Here is a 23,782-nt window from a genome sequence, read left to right on the forward strand (position 1 = left end):
AAGCCACAAGCAACTGGCCAACAAAATCGTTTTAACAGCATGCAATTTCAGGAAGAAAGTTCATAGGTGATGTCAAAATAATAGTAAACTGCTTGAGTTAATGTGCTACAACTTTTAAAAATAGAACTTTAGAAATCATTAAATATTTGTAGTTTCCCAGGCTGCAATTCATCTGGCAAAATGTTGCTGGAAGGACTACATAATGAGCTTTCTGTCTTTAATTAAACAATATTACATCAGATATAAATAAGCCAGTACCTTCGGTGGGGTCTCAGATCCGGGATACTCCCTCTGATCTAGTTTCTTCCAGCGATCCATCAGCTTGGTCACCATAGGTGTATTAAAATCTACCAACTGGAATCCTGTAACATTAGCTCCTCCATGGATGAACCTCTCCAGGGAAATATCCTTGAATCCCTATGAAAATCAATGTGGAAACTTGCTCAATTTACTGCATTAGGTATTTTAGCTCTTTAACAGTAAGAAAGTATTGATCAGTCTGTACATCAGTACATTTTCTAATGGAACAATCGCTAGGAAGAGGAAGGAAGTTGGATTATGCCAATGTAACTTCAAAATTCTGTCACTCAAAATTCTGCATAAATATTTTTACTTTGGCTCAACACACACATTTCTTGAATGTCTCTAAAAGAAGAGAAACAGGACAGGACAGTATCTGAACATCTGCTGAGGACACATTGCCTTCAGATACAGGTATATGCAAATGTGCATTAGAAGAAGAGGATTCTGATATATGCCAATATATGGTCAACCTGCAATGGGTGATAATCATTTTAAGGGGTTTTTGGTTAATTATTCAGTAGCCCAATAGCGGAGAGCTAGATAATGTAAAACCTTTATTTACTCACAACAGTCTCAGAATCTTGGGATGTGATGGTGCAAGAGAAAGGGGAAGATGAGGGAGGGGATGAGAGGAGAGGGGAAGTGAGAAAAGTGGGTGGAAGAAGAGAGAGAGAGAGAGAGAGAGAGAGAGAGAGAGAGAGAGAGAGAGAGAGAGAGAGAGAGAGAGAGAGAGAGAGAACGCGCGCGCACACATGAACAAGATGGTTTCCAGAGGTAGAATGAAGAACCTGTGAAGGAATAATTATCAGGGCTAACCTCTCATGTGGACTGGAGGTAGTATCCTGGGTTTCAAAAGTTATCTGCCTGCCAGTCCATCTATTCATCTCTAGTATCTATGTATCCATTACTTCCCTCTGCTCCCCTCCCTCTTTGTTTCCAAGCTTTCTTCTTTCCCTCCCCCCTTTTCTCTTCCCCTCTTGTCCTCCATCTCCTTTCCTTCCTTTCATCTCTATTTTTCCCACTAAGTATTTAAAGTGCTTTATAAAAATACGCACTAAATGTAAGAACGGAGCAAAGTCTATTAAGGAAGTAAATTAGCAAAGGTATTAGCTGTTATTAACTGTGAGAACAGTGAACTGTTTATGTGCACCCTAACCCCACAATTTTGTGGCTTTGGTAATTGCTTTCCTTTTTGTGAAGAGGCTCTAATTTCTCTGAGATAATACGGAAAGTATTTTGTCTATTTGTGTGTGTGTGTGTGTGTGTGTGTGTGTGTGTGTGTGTGTGTGTGTGTGTGTGGATACCAGTTTAATGGGTAATGGTAACTATATAGCTGGAGTAGAAAGCAGGAAAGATGGGTTTACAGATCTTAGCTATGTTTCTAGAAACTTCCATTTTTATTTTTACCTGACACTTAATTTCTGAATAATGAAGATGATTGTTTTCATCAGTTTATCTAATAAGAAATGCCAGTGTGCTCACTAGACTAAGGAAAATGGTATCAGGGAGGCCTAGGTGTATGAACTTACAGCCAATACCGAAGCTGGGTTCATCATGTGACAGAAACGGTAATAAGAACATTCCATAGATTATCTAAGGAGTTTAGTATCCTGAGGTTATGAGACAGATTTTATTATTAATCTTAAGAAAATTGAAGCCAATCCTGGATAAGATGGCTCCTATCCATAAATTTAGCTATCGGGGAGGTAAAGATCAGGAGGATGGCAGTTTGAGGCCAGTCTGTACACAAAGTTAGCAAGAACCCAACTCAGTCCATGGCTGGGTGGTGGGATTTTGTCATTCCAGATGCAAAGGCAGCAGGCCAGTCCCTGCAGAAAAGGAGTCTTTATTCCCCAAATAAGGGGAAGGGTGCTTCCTTAGCAACCATGAAGCTTTGAGTTCAACCTCCGTACCACTAAAAGATAAAATAAACTGGGGCTGTATAACTTTTATTGCTTTCAATAAAGCAAAATTACACCTCATGAACTGATTTTTGAATGTGTCTTTGCCTCTTTATGATCCTTTTTTTTTGCTTGTGGGGCTTGAACTCAGGGCACTATCCCTGAGCTTCTTAGTACTCAAGGCACTTTGTGCTCTATCACTTGAACCACAGCACCACTTCTGGTTTTTGTTGGTTGGCTGGAGATGAGAATCTCACCAGGACTTTTCTGTCCAGGTTGCCTTCAAACAGCGATCCTCAAATCTTCGCCTTCTGAGTAGCTGGAATTACAAGCATGAGCCACGGGGGCCTAGTGATTCTGTGTATTTTTTACAGTTCTCTTCAGTACTAGGGGTTGAACCTAGGGCCAGTATTATATCACTGGAATAACAATAGCCTGCACCCCCAAAACAGTTTGGTTTTCACATAAGGTTTCACAACACCTTGACCAGGCACCTTTACCTCCTGAGAAACTGGAAGTACAGGCATGTGCTCTCGTGTTCAGTTATTCTTGTGTTTTCTTCTTTTTATGCCAGTCCCGGGACCTGAATTCAGGGCCTGAGCACTGTCCTTGGGCTTTCTCAAGGCTAGTACTCTACCGTTTGAGCCACAGCACCACTTCTGGATTTTTCTGTGTATGGGGTACTGAGGAATCAAACCAAGGGCCTTGTCCTCATTGGTCCTAATCAATAGAAACCTTGGGCTCTCCTAGCAGAAATTTACAATAGAACAAAAAATGTAGATTCATAAGGCCATATAGAATGATGCTAAATGAAAGGACCTCCAGGATATAGAATCAAAAAGCCATATAATGAGTGATTGTTGTCCTTAATGTACTATGTTATCTCTCATCTCTTTTGCTGTCCCTTGGTTATCTCATTTTGTTACAGTATTTCACCTGGTTGTCTGATATATTGTATATATGTGTATTTGGTTATTTGAAGTCGGATAGGGAAGGGGGAAAACAAGATGAGGGGCAGGGGTAGGGGGAGGGAAATGGGGACCAAGACATGAGAAAGGGTATCAATGTATGTGAAGTAATACACTATCTGGTGAATATAATGTAACCCTTCTATTAATTACAATAAAAAAATATATGAAAAAACCCCCAAGGGCCTTGTGCATGCTAGGCAAGCAGTCTACCATGCCCCTGGTCCCCTATTCTTGTGTTTTCATATACAAAAGCATGTTTTAAATTTCCTTAATCATCATAGCATCCCCTGGAAAGACAAGATGAAACTATATAATTTTTAAAAATCTAGAATTTTGAGCCCTGTTACTTTCTAACCTTAGATTCCCCACATGCAAAACAAGAATGGGAGTCTTCAAATATCTGGTCCATCTGGTTGGGATTCACTAATTGATAGGAATTATTAATTGATTCAGCTAATATTTATTTCATGTCCATTTTGTGCCTGCTAATTTGATAGCTCATCAGTAACATTCTCATTTCCCTGAGAAATAAAGTAGACACCAGAAAACACATTTGTGTCTTGGAAATGGAAAACCATTGTCCATCAATCTCCAGCAACAAAATATCAGTTGCACATTTGTTTGCCAGAATATAGGGCAGACCCACCAGCAGCCAAACAATTTTCGTGTTTTCTAAAAGCCACAGTAATCCAACTATTGCATTAGTTGCTAATTGATGGCATGATTGTTTTTTTTCCCTTTCTGTCATGGCTGAAACAGAAGTTCTGCCAAACTGCCTTTTATAGCATTAAAAATGGCTGCCAGATAGGCAGGGCTATAGCCTTCAGGAAAAAAAAAATTATCCGATGTAAAGTCTATGTAATAAATAATGGTGCACACTTCTCTGATTTCCTTTGGTTGCTACATTAAAGAGAAAAATTGCCTGATTATAATATGATCCTTTCCATTATGACTTCAATGGCTGATATGTGGCTGAGTTAATTTTAGCTATGTCTGTTTGAAAGCAGGTAATATCCCCCCATGCCCTTCATGTATTTTTTTTATAATTTTATAGGGAAAATTGATAGGATGAAGACTCTGAAAGCAGTTTCCTTGGAAACAGCTACTTTGTTGGACATTTAGCTTCAGTTTGTATCTAGAGACTAATAGGGATATGAAGTTCTAGGGACTATTATAGTAATGGTGTGTGTGTGTGTGTGTGTGTGTGTGTGTGTCTGTCTGTCTGTCTGTCTGTGTGTCTATGTGTGTGTGTCTGTGTTGGTGAGTTAGTAATTAGCTAAGCAAGCAGTGCTCCTGGGCCAGGCTGGGTAGAGGATCTGACCTCGTGCTTCTTGCTATGGCCTAGTACATTGCTCCGATTCACCATCCTTAGAGGTCTGTCCAGATTAGTCCAAATTCAAATGTGGCTTTTTATTTTCACTTGCAATGCACCTCTCCTGGGGTGGGATGTTTAAAACTAGAGAAATCAGCTATCTTTATGAATATTTAACCTACAGGGCCACCATCTATCATCAATGCTCAGCTTTTAAGTTTTTATCTGATTGAGATAACATGGCTGTTCCATGTTGTGTTTGTCCCACATAATATGTCATATCCAGTGAACTGAAAGAACACCAAATCTCTCCTCATTAGCTCTCAAAAAACAGCCCTGAAGAAATGAACTTAGAGTATGCACTTCGTGTGTGTGTGTGTGTGTGTGTATGTGCATGTGCGTGCGCGCGTGCACTCACGCTTGAGGTATTTTGCTCAAGGGTAGTGCTCTATTACTTGAGCCACGGCTCCACTTCTACTGTTCTTTTGGTGCTTCACTGGAGATATGCTTCTCGTGGAATAACCTGCTGGCTTCCTTTGAACCTTTTTTCCTCAGATCTCAGCCAGCTGAGTAGCTACGATTACAGTCTTGAGTCACAAATGGCTATCTTAGAATATGCATTTTTACTGCACTTGTGGATGGTGCAGCCTAGACCTGCTCAGTTCAGAAAACTTGAAACTTATATGAAAAGCTGAAACAAAAGTTGAAGCATAAAGGAAAACCTAAAATACATTTCTCATAGAATAGAATTGGGGGTGTGTGTAAGAGAAAACTGGATAACTTTCCATCTTGGTACAGACTAGACAAGTAAACATAGATATATGACTTTCTTTTTGTGTCTCAGTCTATTTATCTGTGGAATGAGAAGTTGTATTTGTAGTGTGCATAGCATGTGTGTGCAATGTGGTGAGATACTGGTAAGGGATAGATTCCTTTACTATTTAATTACACACCTTCACATATTAGAATTTTGTACCTTTTTTTTTGTGGGTCATGGGGCTCGAACTCAACACTGTCCCTGAGTTCTTCAGCTCAAGGCTACCACCCTACCCTTGAGCCAAGCCCCGCTTCTCATTTTCTAGAGGTTAATTGGAGATAAGAGTCTCAGGTCCTTTTGTGCCCATGCAGGCTTTGAACCTTGATCCTCACATCTTAGCCTCCTGAGTAGTTAGGATTACAGGTGTAAGCCACCACGCCAGGCTAGTACTCTTTCTTTTTTTGGGGGTGGGGTAGAATTGTAGATATAAATTGACTCAAAGATTAAAAATCTAAATGACAGCAAGAGTCTGAGTTTGGCTTGTGGTTAAAGCAGACGTGAAGAGCTCCCTGTTGCCATTGGTGGCCGTACTAAGGTTACTAACAGCAAAAGGGAGGAGAAACACAGGCATATAACAACACTACGTCTAAGGCCCTCAGCTCCTGAAGGGCATGGTTAAATCAGTAGTCATTGTGAGGCATGAGGGCCCCTCGCTTGGCGCTACTGCCTGTGCACGTTACGTTTTATTTGTCAGTGCACTCAGACAGGCCAGAACCTTCCAACTTATCTTTGAGGCTTAATGGTGTGTGTGATTTTGGGTAAATGACAGTCAACCTCATTTTCCAGTCTATAAAATCAACAGAACTATTTTAAGGACTAATTGAAACAATTATGGCAACAGAGCAAATAGAGTGACCAAAGCTGGTGCTAGAGGACAAGCAGTTCAGCAGTGGAAAGATCCATTTTATCAGGTTAAAAATGGCCAGCGTTCCTGCCTTTCACAGGTTCTTGTGGACTAAAGCTTCGTTGGAGTCATACCAGGAGACGATGCTGCATGGCGCCTGGCACATAGAAAGTCTAAAATAATGACTGCACGAATGGAAAAGGCAGATTCAGGGGACCCAAGAGATGCGTGTTTAAAGATGGCTTCTAAAAGAAGGGCTGGTTCTCCAACATTGGGCAGGAAGGGTGTGCAAGGGCAATGCCTAGGACACGGGGAGGTTAAGGAGTAAAATCTTGAAGGGTTACCCGTGTTCAGTTAAAGACTAAAATAGATGTTCCTGAAGGATTGAAAGGCTTAGCTTTAGAATGCTCACGCTGGTGGAAGACGTTAAAAACTGGGGCAACGATTCAGAGTTGGGATGATTTGAGAGAAATGGTAAGTCCTGTGGAGAGGGGAGACAAGTAGTAGCTGCTGGGGGGCTGACAGGCCCCACGAGATGAGGTCATAAGAGGTGGTTTTTTTATTCACTCTATTTTCAGCCTCAGGCTAATGGGGAACGATATAATTCAAGCCAGGCCTTGGTGGCTCACACTGTGATCCTAGCTACTCAGGCGGCTAAGATCTGAGGTTCTCAGTGGCTCACAGCCAGCCTGGGCAGAAGAGGCCACGAGATTCTCATCTCCAATAAACTAAAGAAAAGGCAGAAGTGGTGCTATGGCTCAAGCGGTAGAGTCCTAGCCTTGAGCACAAAGAGGCTACTAATAGCACTCAAACCCCAGGACTGCAAAAATAACAAAACAAAACAAAAACAAACCCGACAAAACTGGTAGCAAAGTGAAGAAAGAAATGGAAAAAGAAACCTAAGGACAAAGTAGGAAAGCAATTGTCTGAGGTTTAAAGAAAATGTCTACAATGAACCAGCACACAGAACAGCCAGCTTCTCTCTCTCAGCAATTTTACGAAGCCACGAGATATCCAGTAAAAACTGCGGTTTAGAACTCAGTTCTTATGGGTTGTAGGTGTCTCCTACTGAAGTATAACTGTAAAAATGAAATTGAAAAGATTTTAATATATTTAGGAATATTTGTAATTATTTGAAAATACAACTGAATTAAAAAAAATCACTGATCTTATATCCTGTAACTCTCTAAATTGATTTGTGTGACATTAATTTCTTGATTCCTTAGGATTTTTTATTTTCCTGAGAGCAAGAACTTGATTCTTACTCTGGATGTCTTTTACTTATTTTTAATTATCTTGGGAGTAGTCCAATATTCAATATGAACAGGGAGAATATGTCTGGGTTTTTTCCCCTTCTTTTCCTTCCTCCCTCCTTCCCTCCCTCCCTCCTTCTTTCTCTCTCTCTGTCTGTCTGTCTTTCCCTTTTTTAACTAATGAAAAATATTTATTTCAAGGATATGCTTTATGTCAATACATTTTTTCATATATTTTTATTGTAATTAATAGAAGGGTTACATTATATTCACCAGATAGAAGGTGCATTATTTCACATACATTGATTCCCTTTCTTATGTCTCGGTCCCCATTTCCCTCCTCCTACCTGTCTTTCTTTCTTGTCTTGAACTCTGGGCCTGGGTGCTCTTCCTGAGCCTCCTTTTGTTCAAGGCTAGCACAGAGCTGGCTTCAAACCATGAATCTTCAGATCTCAGCCACTTGAGTAGCTAGGATTACAGGTATGGATCACCAGCAGTTGGCTTGTGTTGGGGCTTCAGTGTCAGGGCCTGGGCACGGTTTTTGAGCTTTTTCAAGGCTACTGCTCTACCACTTGAGCCACAGCACCACTTCTGGCCTTTTCTGTATATGTGGTACCAAGAAACCCAGGCCTGCATGCATGCTAGGCAAGCACTCTACCACTAGGCCACACTCCTGGCCCTTGTATTTTGTTTTCAGTCTTAGAAAAAAAATCCTTAACATTAAAATAACATTAATATAAATTTTCTTCTGTTCTGTATGTGTGTCTGTGTGTATGTGTTTGTGCTTGTGTGTGTATGCATGCACACACACCAGTATTGGGGCTTGAACTCAGATCTTTATGTTCTCACTTGGCATCTTCACTCAAAGCTCGTGCTGTACCACTTTGAGACACACCTCTACCTTTGGCTTTTCCTGGCTAATTGGAGATAAAAGTCTTGAGAATTTGTCTGCTTGAGGTGGTTTAGAACTGCCATTCTCAGATCTCAGTTTCCCAAGTGGCTACAATTATATGCACGAGTCATCAGAGTCCAGCTAATTTTTCATTTTGATTATATTTAGAACTTATATACAGAGCTCTCAAGAAATATTAGTTGACTGGCTAAATGCAGCAAAAATCACTCTACTATAATGAGTCTTCTAGGGCTAAATGAATATTAACAGAATCCATGTTAATGCAAGTTCCTGGCCTAATATGTTACACACATATTGAATATGTATGATTAAAAACATGCTTTCTTTTTCAGTGGGTTACAGTTTTTCTTTTCTTCTGCAAGCCAATGGCTTCTACTTCATGAGTCAGTACTTTAAATGGCTTAAATATGTCATCTATTACAGCTGTTTCAGATGGAATATGACAATGATTAGAGGAATCAATATTAATCTTCCGTTTGGTCTTGGCTCATTTTAACTGTCAATGTCAGTAACTATTTCTGAGATTATATATATGTTTATATAAATTTATTTTTTCCTAAATTCTGTTGTTTGGAAAGCAGAGATGTCAAGACCATCAGTTTGCAGTAATTAGTTAAAATCTCATTAATATCGTTTTGAGTACAGCTATCACATAATCATAAAGTCTTTTACTTATAAAGATTAATGACAGACTGTATTTGCTTTGAACTTTGTGTTTTTATAAAAAAATAATAAAGCAGACATACTGTGGGCTACTCAAATCAATGGAAAAGGCAAGTTTGAATTTCCCAGTATTTTTTCAAGCAAAATGAAGCTTTATTTAAGAAAGCCATTTCATTAATAGTTACCAATCGTCTATTGCTGTATTTTTAACTCCATTCTGTCCCAACCTGCATAAGTCCACTCACCAGAATGAAATAACAGACTTGAATCCTTTAGTATCTTCTTTGCTTCTAGCACATGACACACATCGAAGAAATGCATGATGGGATGAAATGGGGACAATGAGGTGATGCCCTTGACTTAGTTTAGGAGAAACCACTGTGGGGTTCAGGCCCTTAGGGCAGATGGAACTCAAAGTAACAGAGGATGACTCATGAGAAAGTCAACAAAAAATATTTAGCTTTGTCAGGAAATTTAAAAGGACTTGCTTGTGTCTGTAGGAATTTCCTTAATGTACATATATCTTGTTCCCAATCTCTTCTGTATAATAGATGAAACACTGACCAACTTGAAGAGACTGTATGACTTTCATTCAAAAGATTTGCCATTACATTCTGTTGTCCTTAAAATTGGAGAATATAGGCCATCAATTGAGATGCATCACGTAATTCCCAAGTATTGGCAATCTTTATCTGTAGAGTAGCATTTACCATTTAGACAGACAGAAAGCCAGTATTTACTTTGACAAGTGATACCATGGCAAAGTAAATTAGTGTAATTAGTTTTAAAGGCCTCTTTGGCAGATATCAAGCTAGTCTGCATAAAAATATACTGAATTATACATTAGACACTATATTTGGTAAAATATCTGAGTTATAAAAAGCTAAGTAAGAAATAGTTTCAGCATTTAGTGGAATATTATTATAAGGCACAGTTAAAACAACCTTGAATGATTGAACAATTCTTAGGGAAAGAAGAAAATTAAGAGCTCTTACCAAATTTGCAATGATATAATGGTACCCTTTAACATGTTTTCCAACACTTACAATCTGTGGAAATACAAGGAAAAAAGAGAAAATGTAACTTTACTGGAAGATTGTCTTTGAAATGTAACTACTGTAACATAATTTCATGAGAAAACAATATAGTTTTTCTTTTTCTTACAAAAGTGACATTTTAATGGTGAGAATTTTATATAAACCATATTAATTACAAATGACATATTGCTCTATCAATTGTGGGCACTGAAGCTTTTTTAGGAATTCAGCTGTATATTTTTATTTTCTATATGGGCTTTATCACACACATGTATCTGATTTACAATTAGTCCAAAAACTTCTTGAGACTTTTGGCATGAAGATGAAGACAATAAGTGGAACTATAAAGAAAGTTTAGTGAAGAACCAGTTTAATAAGCTGTAATATTGGATAATGCAAACCTGACTTGTTTAATATGAATCTAACAAGCTGGTACAATTTTATTCTCTGTGAACCTCAGATATAACAATTACCAGGTTACACATGATAATTCAGACTCAGTTGTATATTACATACCCTAGACCTGAGTCTCCTATAGATTTATGCTCTTTTTCCAATGGCAAAGCTTCTGATTCATTGTAACTTTTTCAGATCCAGGTCTGTCCTACTCTTGGCTTCTGTAGTTCTTCATCATATTCAGGCACTGATATGATTCTAAACATTTCTTTTCTCAGATGAATGCTATGCAAATAAAGTGCAAAAAGATGGTTGCAAAAGAAATGAAGGGTTATGTTGCCAATTTTGTAAGAGGCCTATGGTTCCATGAGGTTTAAGAGGATTCTTTGCTACAGAAAGTTTGAGTCTTTAATATGTTAATATAAGCTGAATTCTCAAGAGCCTTTCATGTGCAGTTTTGTTCAAGAATATCCTTCACCTTCAAAGATTCTTTTAGTGTTATTTCTGCTCATCCTCCTCTTATTCACATGCATTTCAGATCTTATTTTTTTTCACAGAAACATGCAAGTTGCCGTGGCATTTCTTTATTTCCCTAGAGCATTGATTATCTTTATTAACAATCATTGGAAAGCACACGTAAAGTAAATTCTTTCTGTCACTTTTTTAGACGGCCCCTCCTTTACTATTGAATAATTTCTGGTAATCACTTTTTTGACTATGAGTTTTAAGATTTGCATATGTCTATAATTATATTCAACAGATGCAAGGGGGATTAATTAAGCATGTAAGACATATGACCCCTGAATTTTTCCTCTTTGATTTTATTTCTGTAGGATATGTTCTTTGCTTTTGAGCTCATTTGGAATTTTTATTGCTTTACTTCAAATTTTTAGGTAATGGAAAACCTAAGTGCCCATAAAATGAAGCCATGGGGAGAAAGCAGATGGGAGTAGAAATGCTGTGTCAGTAAATGGGTATGCGGTTTTTAAGTGAATCCTTCACACTTTCAAATAATTAACACCAATATTATTCTAAAGAATGAAAAGTCATAGCTATAAAGAGAAAGTCAGCGAAAACATTCCTCTATTAAAACCAGTGAAATATGCTTGTTTGGTGTGTGAAATTTGTGAAGCAATCTCTTTGCTTCTGTTTTACATAGTTTGTATACAATTTGGATAAAATTTAGAAATATTTCTAAAATTACCAGAAGCAATTTTTTTAAAAAAACAACAACAAACCAAACCTAGTAAAACCAGTTCTATTTCTTAGAATCTTAATATAAACTATGAATGTATTAAGTGTTTATCAGAGGGCTCTGCAATCAGACATTTTAAAAGGAGTGTAATCAATAATGTTGTTACCATTTGGTATTCTATATTGTTTATTGCAATATCAGACTCATGATCAGTTTTCCATTGGCCTTGACCATCTCATTTCCTCATAGTGGATTAGCCTAGCTTGCTGGCTTGCTAAAAAATGGCGTTGTGTTCTTTCCTACCTCTATTCTCACACATGCCATCTACCCTGAGTGCCATTTCCTGTTCTCTTTCCTGGGTGAGTCAAACTCATATATTTCAACCATTTGACTTCCTGTTTGCTACAGTCTTTTCTCTATTGAGCTGCATTATTAGTGTTCCTCTGCTCTCTTTTATATTTGAAGCTCCATCATGGGGTGAGCTGAAATTGCATGTAAGTGGAAAGTGTGGAAACTGGAAGGCAAGGGATAAATATTTGATGTGTGTATAAGATAGGAAATGCAGTACCATTGGGTAGAGACAAGAAAATGGTTCCTGTTTTGCCTTCATCACATTCACATGATCACATAATTGTATTATAAACATAAAATTATATATATGTATATATATATTTATGTATGTCCTTCCCATGGATCCTGTGGTTTTTTTTTTAAAGGATGGCCATTAGGCAACACAGAGGTAACTTAAGCTTATACTTTAGAAGTACTATAACAATTATTTGGCATCCTTCTAGTAAGAAATAGAAAATTCTAATTTGCTAGTGATTATGTGAACTTTTTCTCTTATTTACTTTTGGGTGAATGATACTGGTTTGATATCCTTTCACAGTCTAATCACGACCATGTTAGGAGTTGTATTTAACCTGGAACTTAAATATTCTCTGAGGTAGGTTGACAAAACTTAATTCTACCAACAAAGAAGTTGGGTTATGTGGTTACTCTGAATGGAATAGCTAAGAATGAATTTGTTTCATTATCTTTCTGCCTGAATAAGTGATGAAAAAGATGCCTGAGCATTGTCCTTGGACTTTCTCAAGGCTTGGGCTTTACCACTTGAGCCACATTACCACTTCTGGCTTTTTTTTTCTATGTATGTGGTACTGAGGAATCGAACCTGGGTCTTCATACATGCTAGGCAAGCATTTTACCACTGAACTTGTGGCTCTACATTACCTTTTTAAAAGAAATGAATATCTGGATTGTCAAAACCAACAGAGGAGATTATTCTAATGTGTTCTTAGACTTAAAATAAATTTAGTTGAATGTATGTACTTCTGGAATTCACAATAATCCTAAAATAAAAAAACACTTGCGGGCCGGGAGTTTGGCCTAGTGGTTAAAGTGCTTGCCTAGCATGCATGAAGACCCGGGTTCGATTCCTCGGTACCACATACATAGAAAAAAAAAGCTGGAAGTGGTGCTGAGGCTCAAGTGGTAGAGCTCTAGCCTTGAGAAAGTCCAAGGATAGTACTCAGGCCCTGAGCTCAAGCCCAGGACTGGCAAAAAAAAAAAAAAAAAAAAAAAAAAACACTTGCATTCTGGCTACTTTTGTTTGCCTTTTTCCTTGAAAAAAATCTCACATCCTTTGCTTCTTTTTTTTCCTCAGTATTTTTTTTAAAAGCTTTGTAAGAAAATGGAATATAGGCACAATCATGATAACAGTTGCTAGGTGACAATTACACACCCTTTCCTAATATCACCATTTCCATTTGCACTTCTCTGAGATCAAGGGTGTTTCCATTTTCTGTGAAAACCACAACCCCAGTACATGATAATGAACTAGGGACCTGACCATCCAACCAATTCAGCTACAGAGTAAGATTGAAGAAGAAAGCGCCACCTTCTTAACATAACTTCATGGCTTTGAATGTCTTCTTATTTTACTGCAGTCAGTTTCTGACTGGGCAAGGGAGGGTATGTGACACGAGAGCAGTGGGGTATGCCAGGCCTGTGGTGTGGGAAGCTGCTGGAAGGCTGCCATGGCTGTGTGAATTTGTTGGATACCTGATGTGTCCCTGCTGCTTTATTGTGACTTCTTACTTGAGGAACTCTTGAGTTCTTTTCATTGTACACAGCACACTCTAGGATGTAGGTTTCCTAACCTTTTTGGGAAGTGAGATTCTGGACAAGAAAGGTTTCTAGGTAACAGAGAGTTGTCTTTGTGGGCTCAAATATATCCAGATGCTTTTCCCTTAAAGATTTTAGGCATCGCCTCTCCAGGCCTTCAAGTGTTCATTTATTCCACACTATTTCTTTTTCTGGCCTACCTAGTCAATGAGGAAATATTGGCAATAGCTTCTCGATGGAGATACGATCTCAATAGGAAAAACCGGTACTTACACTGATGGCATGTAAAGAATTCAGATTTCCATACTCTATTCTTTGCCACTTTTGTCCTTTATCTAATGGTTTACTCTTAATTTCTGCCTTTGCTGTCTACTCAGATTTTGCCACATACAACTAAGGTTCTGTCCTCAAAACTTTTTCACACTTAGCATTTATGCATCTGTCTTGGTCTATTTTCCATTTTTCCATACCTGGAAAAAGGTACAGAATGCATTTTTATTTTTTACGTCTATTTGTTGCTGTTCTTCTGTGAAATACTCTTGACTGCTTTGGAGTGCTTTTTATAGTCATTAATCTTGTGGGTTCCTGATATAATTTCTAATACATATGCTTCCAAAGCTATCAAATTTTCTTGTAATTATTTATTCATGTTGAGTACAACAATTTTCTATGTAGGGATTATGTTGTAGATTCTTATGGATTGTACTTTCTGGAAGAATGTCTAGCATATAGAAGTTAAGTGAATGTAGAAAGTACTGAGCGTTGAGTTGTCCTGGTGGCTCATTCCTACTGTCAAAACATGTGTGATCAATTTTTTTATATTTGAAGAGATTTTATTAGTACATATTACTTAAGGTAATGGATACAATGTAAGTGAAAGATCTACATTTCTTTGATTAGAAAGCAATCTAAATAAATATGGTAAATGCTATTGAAAGAAATGTAGAATTGGCAGTATTTTGAGAAAGACTGGATAAAATATTTTCTCAAATATAGGCATGGGAGAATTTTTTTTGCTTGTCTAAATGAACCAAAATGTACTTTACAATGAATTTCTTCTACCTAATTATTCATGTGTAATCAATTTTTGTAGAGGTGACTGAAATAATCAGTCATTATCTCCAATTATCAGCTATCCTCACTTTGGCTATCTTTCCTCTTTGTTTCTTCTGAAGCTTTCTGCCTCTTGAACTTTTGATTTTAAATTTGTTGGGGGAGAGACTGGTGTGTGTGTGTGTAAAATGCAAATAGAAGGTCATTATCCAGTAATTAAAATGACTCACACAGTGATAGTTACAGAATACATAGATTCATTAAGCTCCCAGCTTAAGCCATGATTTCCATGGTTTTCACTTACTCTTTTCATATTTAATGTTCACTTTAGAGATGTTTTGGGAGGAATTGGGATAGATGAGGTGGCACTATTTCAGATGTGGCACTATTCCTAATATTTGAGGAAGACTTTTTTTTTTCTTTTGCCAGTCCTCGGGCTCAAGCCCAGTGCCTGAGCACTGTCCTTGGGCTTTCTCAAGGCTAGAGCTCTACCACTTGAACCACAGCACCACTTCCAGCTTTTTCTATGTATTTGGTACCCAGGAATCAAACCCAGGTCTTTATGCATGGTAAGCAAGCACTCTACCTCTCAGCCAAGTTCCCTTCCCAAGACATGGTTTTTGACTATTTGCCAAAGATCCTGTCTGGGGCCTGTTGATTTCATATAGGGGTGTTAGAATAAGCAGCTTTGGACTTTCAATTCTCATGTGTGAATGACTTTTACACTGCAGAAAAATTTCCCTGTTTCTAATTGATCTTGCCCTGAGTAGGACTGATTGATTTCCTTTAACAATGTAATAAGTGTCTGAGAGGACAATCATGGATTTTGAGTTGTTCAGAAATAACGTTATTTTTTAAAAATAATTGAGAAGGTTACTGGTTTGCTATTACATTGTGTCTAATGGGACTCTTGCCTTCTTTTTCATTGTACTGAAAAATGACAAACATTGGAAAGGGGGTCCAGGTGAATGGAGAGGAGGTGACAAAGAGGCAGCCGGAGCCTGTGTAGAGCCATTTCCTCATCCTTTAGTTACCTGTCTCTTTTATAATACAAGGTCAGACTTCACTACTACCTCCTGATAGATCCACCAGAGTGCAGTTCTCCCTAGACTTGTCTTTTCGATCATCAACTATTCATAAGAACAGATATTCATAGATTCATGGAGATATCCGCGAGGCAGTGTGACGGCATTAGTAACTTGCTATAAAGTATTTTTTTCTAAAAGAAGGTGTATTTTAGTAGGATTTTAGCAATTATTCAACTAGATAAGAGTTACTCAGAACAAATAAAGGGTATGTATTGCTGATCACTTATCAGAACATAGAATTTAGATTCTATATGTAAATGTATTAAATAGTGGATATCAACAAATATCTATCAATATTAATATAAATCATTATTACATAAACCAGCCACTTGACTGATGTTTTATTTTATATTTCATTTCAAGATAAATGAGTAAAATTACGTTACTTTGTGATCACAATATGAAAAAAGATAATGTTGGAAATAGTATTATTGATTTATGGAGGAAGAAGGCTTTATTACATAATCTGATTTGTCTTAGTTGAAGGAAAGGAAGACTCATAGGTATTTGATGATTCTATTTTTTAAAATAAGCAATTGAAAAAGCTGGGCACTGGTGACTCACTACTGTAATCCTAGCTACTCATGAGGCTGAGATCCGAGGATCGAGCTTCAAAGCCAGCCTGGGTAGGAAAGTCCATGTGACTCTTATTTCCAATTAACCACCAAAAAGCCAGAAGTAAAGTTGTGGCTTACTGGTACAGCTCTAGCCTTGAGAATGAAAGTTTCGGGACATGGCACTTAGGCCCTGAGTTCAAGCTCCAGAATCAGCACAAAAAATAAAATAAGGGACCAGGAATTTGGCTTAGTGGTAGAGTGCTTGCCTGATATGCATGAAGACCTGAGTTTGATTCCCGGGTACTACATGAATAGAAAAAGCTGGAAGTGGTGCTGTGGCTCAAGTGGTAGAGCTCTAGTCTTGAGAAAGCCCAAGGACAGTGCTCAGGCTCTGAGGTCAAGCCCAAGGACTGGCAAAAAGATAAAATAAAATAAGCAACTGAAGAGTAAAATACATCACTTTTACTTATCTGATGCTGAACATTTGCAGTGGGTATTCATAAACACTAGAAACATAAATTTAACTACAGGGCACTGTGGTTTTCTTCTAGTAGAGTGAAATGTATGTGTAACCGCCAGCTTCAAATGCTATTGTGCTGAAGTAATTGTTGATTCAAAGATACAGTTAAGATCAAGTTTGCTGTTTTTTTAGTCCAGTAGCAAAAGAAGGGAGTTTCAATTCTGATACTTGACTCTTCAATTGATTAGACAGTAAGTAGACTTCCTTTAGATTACAAGTATTGAGTTCAAGACGTTAATAGATGTGTAGAAAAAAACTATGTACATATATATGCCACTTGTTTTGCTATGAAAACATTTTGTCTGATTACAGCTATAATACCTATTGTGAGCTAGTGTACAAAATAACCCTTTACATAAAGGGAGAAAATTAGGTGAGGAAAATGAAGCTAGTGTTCAAAGGTGAAATTAAGAGTATCTTTTAGCTAAACTCATATTATTTTAAGTAAAACTAGGGACTCTAATAAAAGCCAGAAATCCTTCAAACATTTAAAAATACTTTTAAGTTTTATTTAGTTTCCTTATTTTCTGTAGCGTAAAGGATCAATTTACCCATCTGGAGAGACAAAGCTAGCTAAAGTTCTAACTTGTTTGATTGGAGTTGATACAAATCAGATAATGCTAAAGTTAACTTTGTAGTTTTAAGTTTCTAGTAGGTCTTCCATGGCATGGTGTCATTTATATAAATTCTTCGATTTCTTTGTTATTGCGTTTAGAGTAGAAAACTAAAATGTCTTAGGTTACATCTTCAACTATTCTTGCCCAAAGGCAAAATTATGTCAGATTATTATATCATAATTACTCTTATGTAAGATGAGGCAGTCTTCAGAAGTACAGGAAACAGAAGTGATGTAATGGTTTTCTTATCCAGTCTTCAGTTTTACCTTATTGGCAGGACTATCTGAGATTGGCTGAGGTAAATTGCTAAATTAAGATGTAGCTCAACATATAAGGATTAAGGGAACAGTCATCCATCTTGAAGCCTAAATTTAATTTAACATTCAGATGCTCATGTTTTGAAATGTTTGAATGAGTATATGGCTATTTACTATTTATAGGAACTAATTAGTTTATGGCATAAAAATTGAAAAGCATACAGAAGATGAAATGCTTTTCTAACCACAGTTGTCCATTAATATATTTTGAAAGAATATGGTGTGGGCTATTTCCATTATGTTTTTGCAATTTGCAAACTGATACAAATTAAAATGTCAGCGAAGTAATTACTGACAGCATGCTACCACAATATGGAGTGTGCTTGCAGAAATTTTATTAGGAATCCCTTCATATTCATTGCATTAATTTACATTGTTCTGAGAGAGGCCTCCTTTTTCAAAGGCATTTTTACTTTTGAAATTGTATCAAAACAATGCCTTTATTGAGAGAACTGTACATTCTTAAGGGTGGTTGTTTTGGTGGGTGCACATTTTGTACTGATTAACTCTGGATATTTAAGTTAGTTATTGTCTCAAAAACTTAACCTTTCTTTTGTGATGGGAAAATGAAAAGTCCTCTTCTGATACAGTCTAGTTAACTTATCATCGCCCTTCTGTGGACTAAAACACCAGGACCTTCTGCCATTGATCTGTGACTTTGTGTCCGTGGGTCAATCTCTCCTGTCTTCCTGTCTGGCTTTCTGTCCCTAGCTTCTGGTAAGAAGTTAAAAAAAATGCTGATTTTCTGAAATTGTTCTGTATTGTTTACTTAGGAACTTTGAAACACAGGGGTATTGTTAAAACATGGTCTAAATTTAAGACAGCTTGAATTAGGTCTTGTGTTTAAATCAAGAGTAAACCTGAGAAATGATATTGATTAGAGTTATGAGGAATTAAAATTCAGATAACAAAAGACAGTCATGTTCAGAAGCAAAGCTTTTTTGGAGTAGGGTGAATAGACAAGAGTACTCTGGTTTCCTACAATACTAAAAACTGTGACCATTTTTGAGATGTCTACCTGAGAGAAGAATAAAAGGACAAAGGTCTATTAAAAAGGTCTATTATCATTCTTCTTTCTCTGCAGTCTTGATTTATTTTAAAGAAGCCATTTAGAATTCAGTCAAAAGATTTGAGAAAGGCAGACACTCAACTTTTCCAAATTTTCCAAAAGGCCAAAAGCAAAACATAACCTCCTCTGCACAATGTCCAGTTTCCTTAGCAGGAGCTCACTTAAGGCTTATTCAGAGTTTATCCAAAACACTTCAATATGCTTATTTTCTTCTTAGAAACCAAATAAGCTTCTGAGACAGGCCATTGTGGTCTGGGCACTCAATGGCATCCTCCAGATTTGCTCTTGAAAGCACAGGTGCTAAGTGGAGAATCTTTCTGGGTCTTCCTCACCCTGACAGGAACTTGGCAATGCAGGCAGCTGGGAGAACTGGCTGCTCTGTGGGAGTCATCCTGAGCTATTTACAGAGCTTCCATTGTTCAGGTCAAACCACTTGACTGCTCAGCACAAGGGTGACAGTGGAGGGAGAGAGCATGGGAGCTGGAGCTGAAGAGACTGCTGCTTAGGAAAGTTGGGAAGAAAGTTCTTCTGGGCTTCTCTCAGGGGCCATTAATGTCTTCATCTATCTTGAGTAACTACCAACTCAATAACTCTGGACTCTCCCTGGAATAAAGCTGAATGATAGATAGCTTTATAACTAATCTCAAAATGGCACGTATCCATTTCTTCAGTTAAGTGTTTTTGAGTCTTTGGATTTTGCTTCCAAAAAGATTGAACAAGAGGTAAATGCTTAGTCAGCTTTTCTTAGAGCCTAGCTTTATGCCTTTGATAGGAAAGTATACATATTTTTGAATATTAACTTTACGTAATGGTAAAAAGGAGTTGCTGTATATTTTATTTTTGTGATTTATTTTTATCAGTTTTCTATAGAAGTATAAGAAATCTACTTTAGTGCCTTTTAGGTATGGAAAAGGAATTTTTCCATATATTTTTTATTGTAATTAATAGAAGGGTTACATTATATTCACTAGTTAGAAGGTGCATTACTTCACAAACATTGATACCCTTTCTCATATCTTGGTCCCCATTTTCCTCCCCCCACCCCCTCCCCTCATCTTGTTTTCCCCCTTCCCTATCCTATTTCAAATAACCAAATAAGCATGTATACAATATATCAGATAACAAGGTGAAATACTGTAACAATATGAGATAACCAAGGGACAGCAAAAGAGATGAGAGGTAACATAGTACATTAAGGACAACCATCACTCATTACATGGCTTTTGCTTCTATATCCTGGAGGTCCTTTCATTTAGCATCATCCTATATGGCCTTATGTATCTAGATTTTGTAAATCTCTGCTAGGAGAGCCCAAGGATTTTACTGATTATGACAAATGAGGGAAAGCATTGAGCCTATGTTCCTTTGAGTCTGGCTTACTTCACTTAATATGATTTTTTTCTAAGTCTTGAAAAGAAATTTTTTTCTTCTTTCTTCTTTTTTTATTGTAATTAGTAAAAGGGTTACATGATATTTGCCAGATAGAAGGTGCATTGATTCACATACATTGATACCCTTTCACATGTCTTGGTACCCGTTTCCCTCCCCCCCCCCCACCTTGAAAAGGAATTTTTGAAACACATTTTTATATTTAATTTTATCACTGAGTCCTAAAGAGACTCTTTGAAATCAACCTCCCAATTAGTGGGTTTACTACCACAAATGATCATGATGTTATGTAGTGAAATGATGTGATATTACCAACCTTAACCATGTCAACTTTATTGTCTAGACAACCCACTATAGTACAGATTATAAGCAAGCATGCGTAGAGCCACTAGATGGCATCCATTCACTACACTTGCCTTGGCTGGAGCTAGCCTCCCTGCTTTATGGTAATCTGTGGGGCTAGGAGAAAAGCAAACGTTATCCATTACAGGGTAATATTTTTCACATATCGGCAAGCTCAGTTTTTCTCTTTTCCTTCCCACTTCAAATCACATCAAGAACTATTTATTGGAAGCTTTATGAAAAGGATCTTCCTTTGCATGGAGAGTTGAAAATCATCTTTATGGTGGTTAGGTAATGTGCTTACAACATCTACCAGCAACAAAAGTAAACTACACATAGTATTCCACTTAATTTTCTTTTATTTCATGGCTTTTCTAATTTACATTGTTAGCTCTCCTGCAGCTAATTCTCTGGAGGTTTTAAAACAGCACATGTTCTAAAATACTCTGATAGCATTGTTCAAAATGAGCAGTTCTGAAAACAGAAGGCTAGAAGATGTTCATGACTCATCAAAGACCTGCCCATTAATCAGAGGACACTCCCAGAATCTCTGGGGCTTCAGAACCAAAGTGGTCTATGGTGAGAAAGTAAAATGATTTGGTGCTGGACCTAAATCATGGAACACTCCCTTATATAAACAAACTAAAAAGTTGGGAGACAGCATTCCTGGAGACAAATTAGGCCAAGGTCACCATTGTATGAAGGCATAGAGGCTTGGTAGGTGAGAAATCCATGACTTACCTGTTCTAATATGTTTTGAAGTCTCTCTATCTCACAGTCTATTACAAATTTCTTCTCTTGTCTTCTGTCAAGTTCTTCTAGAAGTTGCCGGTAGCTGACATCATTAAAATTTTCCACACATATAGCACTGACATGCCAACCATTTTGTCCTGCCTTTTCCATAATAGCTTGAAGTATGGAGTACCCTATGGGGGAGCAAAGAGAGTTATTAAAAACATGCTTTTACTCCTTCGTAGTGACTTCATGCAGACACTAAGACGACATCAGTATTTTTTATGTCCGAAAATACTCGGATTGCTTAGACACTTGAAAATGAGAGTGATTATTTCAGAAGGACTTTCTCTTGCTTTCTTTACAGAGGGCAACATAATCTCTTAAGCTATTGATGGAATGAGCTAACACCACCCGACCTTGGTAAGCTCTCAAAAATCACTCAACTGGAGAAGATTCCGTTGCTCTAGACATTATTGCTATTATTATTTGACGAGATAAACTAAAACTGAATCTACCACTACCTGTACTCAATATCAATTCCATAAACTCATTTTGTTATTTTACTCTGTAGAAAGAATTCATTTTTGCGTAACTGCTTTGATTTTCCCCTTGAGCAAAGTGGTACCAACACTTCTAGCTTCAATTCTGAAAGAAAAACCATCAAAGAAACAGCACAATGGTATTTATTGGAGGCCATTATCCTCGCAGTCTCATTTGGTAATGTGGACAGATGAATTGTGCAGAGGTGCTGTTAAGCTCCTCATCTTCTTGCAGGAGGTTGACGTGGATTGGTAGTAAGCTGGGAATCACTAAGTGAGAGACTCAGTACTAACAGTCTGGTTGTAGAGGCAACTTTGTTTTTCCAAGTGTGTTGATAGCTGGACACTGGTGAATCATGACTGTTAATCCTACCTACTCAAGAGGCTGAGATCTGAGGCTGGAGATTCAAAGGTAAATCAGGCTTTAGGGAAGCCCATGAAGCTCTTATCTCCAATAAACTATCAAAAACTACAAAGTGGAGCTATGGCTCAAGTGGTAGAGTACTAGCCTTGAGCACAAAAGCTCAGGAATGGTGCCCAGGCCATGAGTTCAAGCCCTGGTACCTACACAGACAGACAGACAGACAGACACACACACACACACACACACACACACACAAAGTATATTGGTAGTACCAATTATGTGTTGGTTAGCATTTGGTTAAAACTTACTGTATGGAGCAAAGAAAATTAGAGCCAACAAAACCTCTAGAATTGATTCATAAAGGATAATGAGAGGATCTTGTTTGAACTAGAGTACCTTATATCTAGCCAAATGAAATACTGTGGCAGTTAGAATTCATTTATACCTGGATATATATATTATATTATATTTATATTATATATATTATATATATATGAGAGCATGTTAATTACTATATAATCTGGTATACCTATTGCTTCATTTGGTCTCCTTCAAGTAAAGGCATGACAGTGATTGTGTTTTCTAATCTTACCTAGTTCTTAAAACCTGGAAACCTAGGAGTCTTTCTTTCCTAATCAACGCATATGTAGGATGGAAAAAGAAAATCTTTTTTTTTTTTTTTTTTTTTTGCCAGTCCTAGGCTTGAGCTGAGGGCCTGAGCACTGTCCTTGGACTTTCTCAAGGCTAGAGCTCTACCACTTGAGCTACAGGCATCACCTCCAGCTTTTTTTTTAATGTATGTGGGTACGGAGGAATTAAACCTGGGTCTTCGTGCATGCTAGGCAAGCACTCTACTACTAGGCCAAACTCCCGGCCCCAAAAATCTTTCTTCATGCATGTGTTTCTATCTCATCTGCTCCTTGCTTGGATTTGCTCTCTGACTGGAGCTAGAAATGCATTGTTGAATTTGAAGGCACTTTAAAAATGAAATTAGCTTCCTTATTTTTCTTTTTCTACTTTTATTTATCATTACAGCAAAAATAATTCTAAGACTTTTTTTGCTGTGAAAATAATAAACATGAGCCACACATATCAAAATAATCTTCCTGGGATCAATTCATGGTTTGACTCATTTCTTCAGATATTGCTGATTTTTTTTTAACGTCATGTGGTTGTCAGAACAAGGCACTGTGATTCTCTTGCTGACACAGGGTTCACAGGATGTAGAGGGACAACCGTCTGATGAAATTTATATTTGTTCCCACTTCTAGCACAAGAGTGAAAGATTTACACTAATAAAACAAAACCATACTTCAAAAGGCAGTGTTTCATTATCTGATTGCTCAGTTACAAACGATGCTAGAACTGAAATAAGACAAAAAGCCAACCATGCAATCTTTGTTAAATGTCAAGGAAAGTTGGCCACCTAAAAGGCCCATTAATCATAGTCAGAAATAAAT

General features: G+C 37.4%; 1 protein-coding gene across 7 annotated transcripts in view; it reads right to left on the minus strand.

The window, feature by feature from the left end:
* The window catches only part of Gria4 (glutamate ionotropic receptor AMPA type subunit 4), a 259,884-nt gene that overhangs the window by 68,292 nt on the left and 167,810 nt on the right, over positions 1–23,782 (minus strand). For all 7 annotated transcript variants that reach the window (XM_090319597.1, XM_090319592.1, XM_090319593.1 and 4 more), the window contains 3 exons: positions 21,426–21,610; positions 9,973–10,026; positions 259–417 (listed from right to left, as the gene is read on the minus strand). In XM_090319597.1, the coding sequence (XP_090175723.1) occupies positions 259–417; positions 9,973–10,026; positions 21,426–21,610 (398 nt within the window). The remainder of the gene's footprint in view (positions 1–258; positions 418–9,972; positions 10,027–21,425; positions 21,611–23,782) is intronic.

Source organism: Megascapheus bottae, chromosome 27 (genome assembly GCF_031878675.1).
Source record: "Megascapheus bottae isolate mThoBot1 chromosome 27, mThoBot2.hap1, whole genome shotgun sequence".
Lineage (NCBI taxonomy): Eukaryota > Metazoa > Chordata > Mammalia > Rodentia > Geomyidae > Megascapheus > Megascapheus bottae.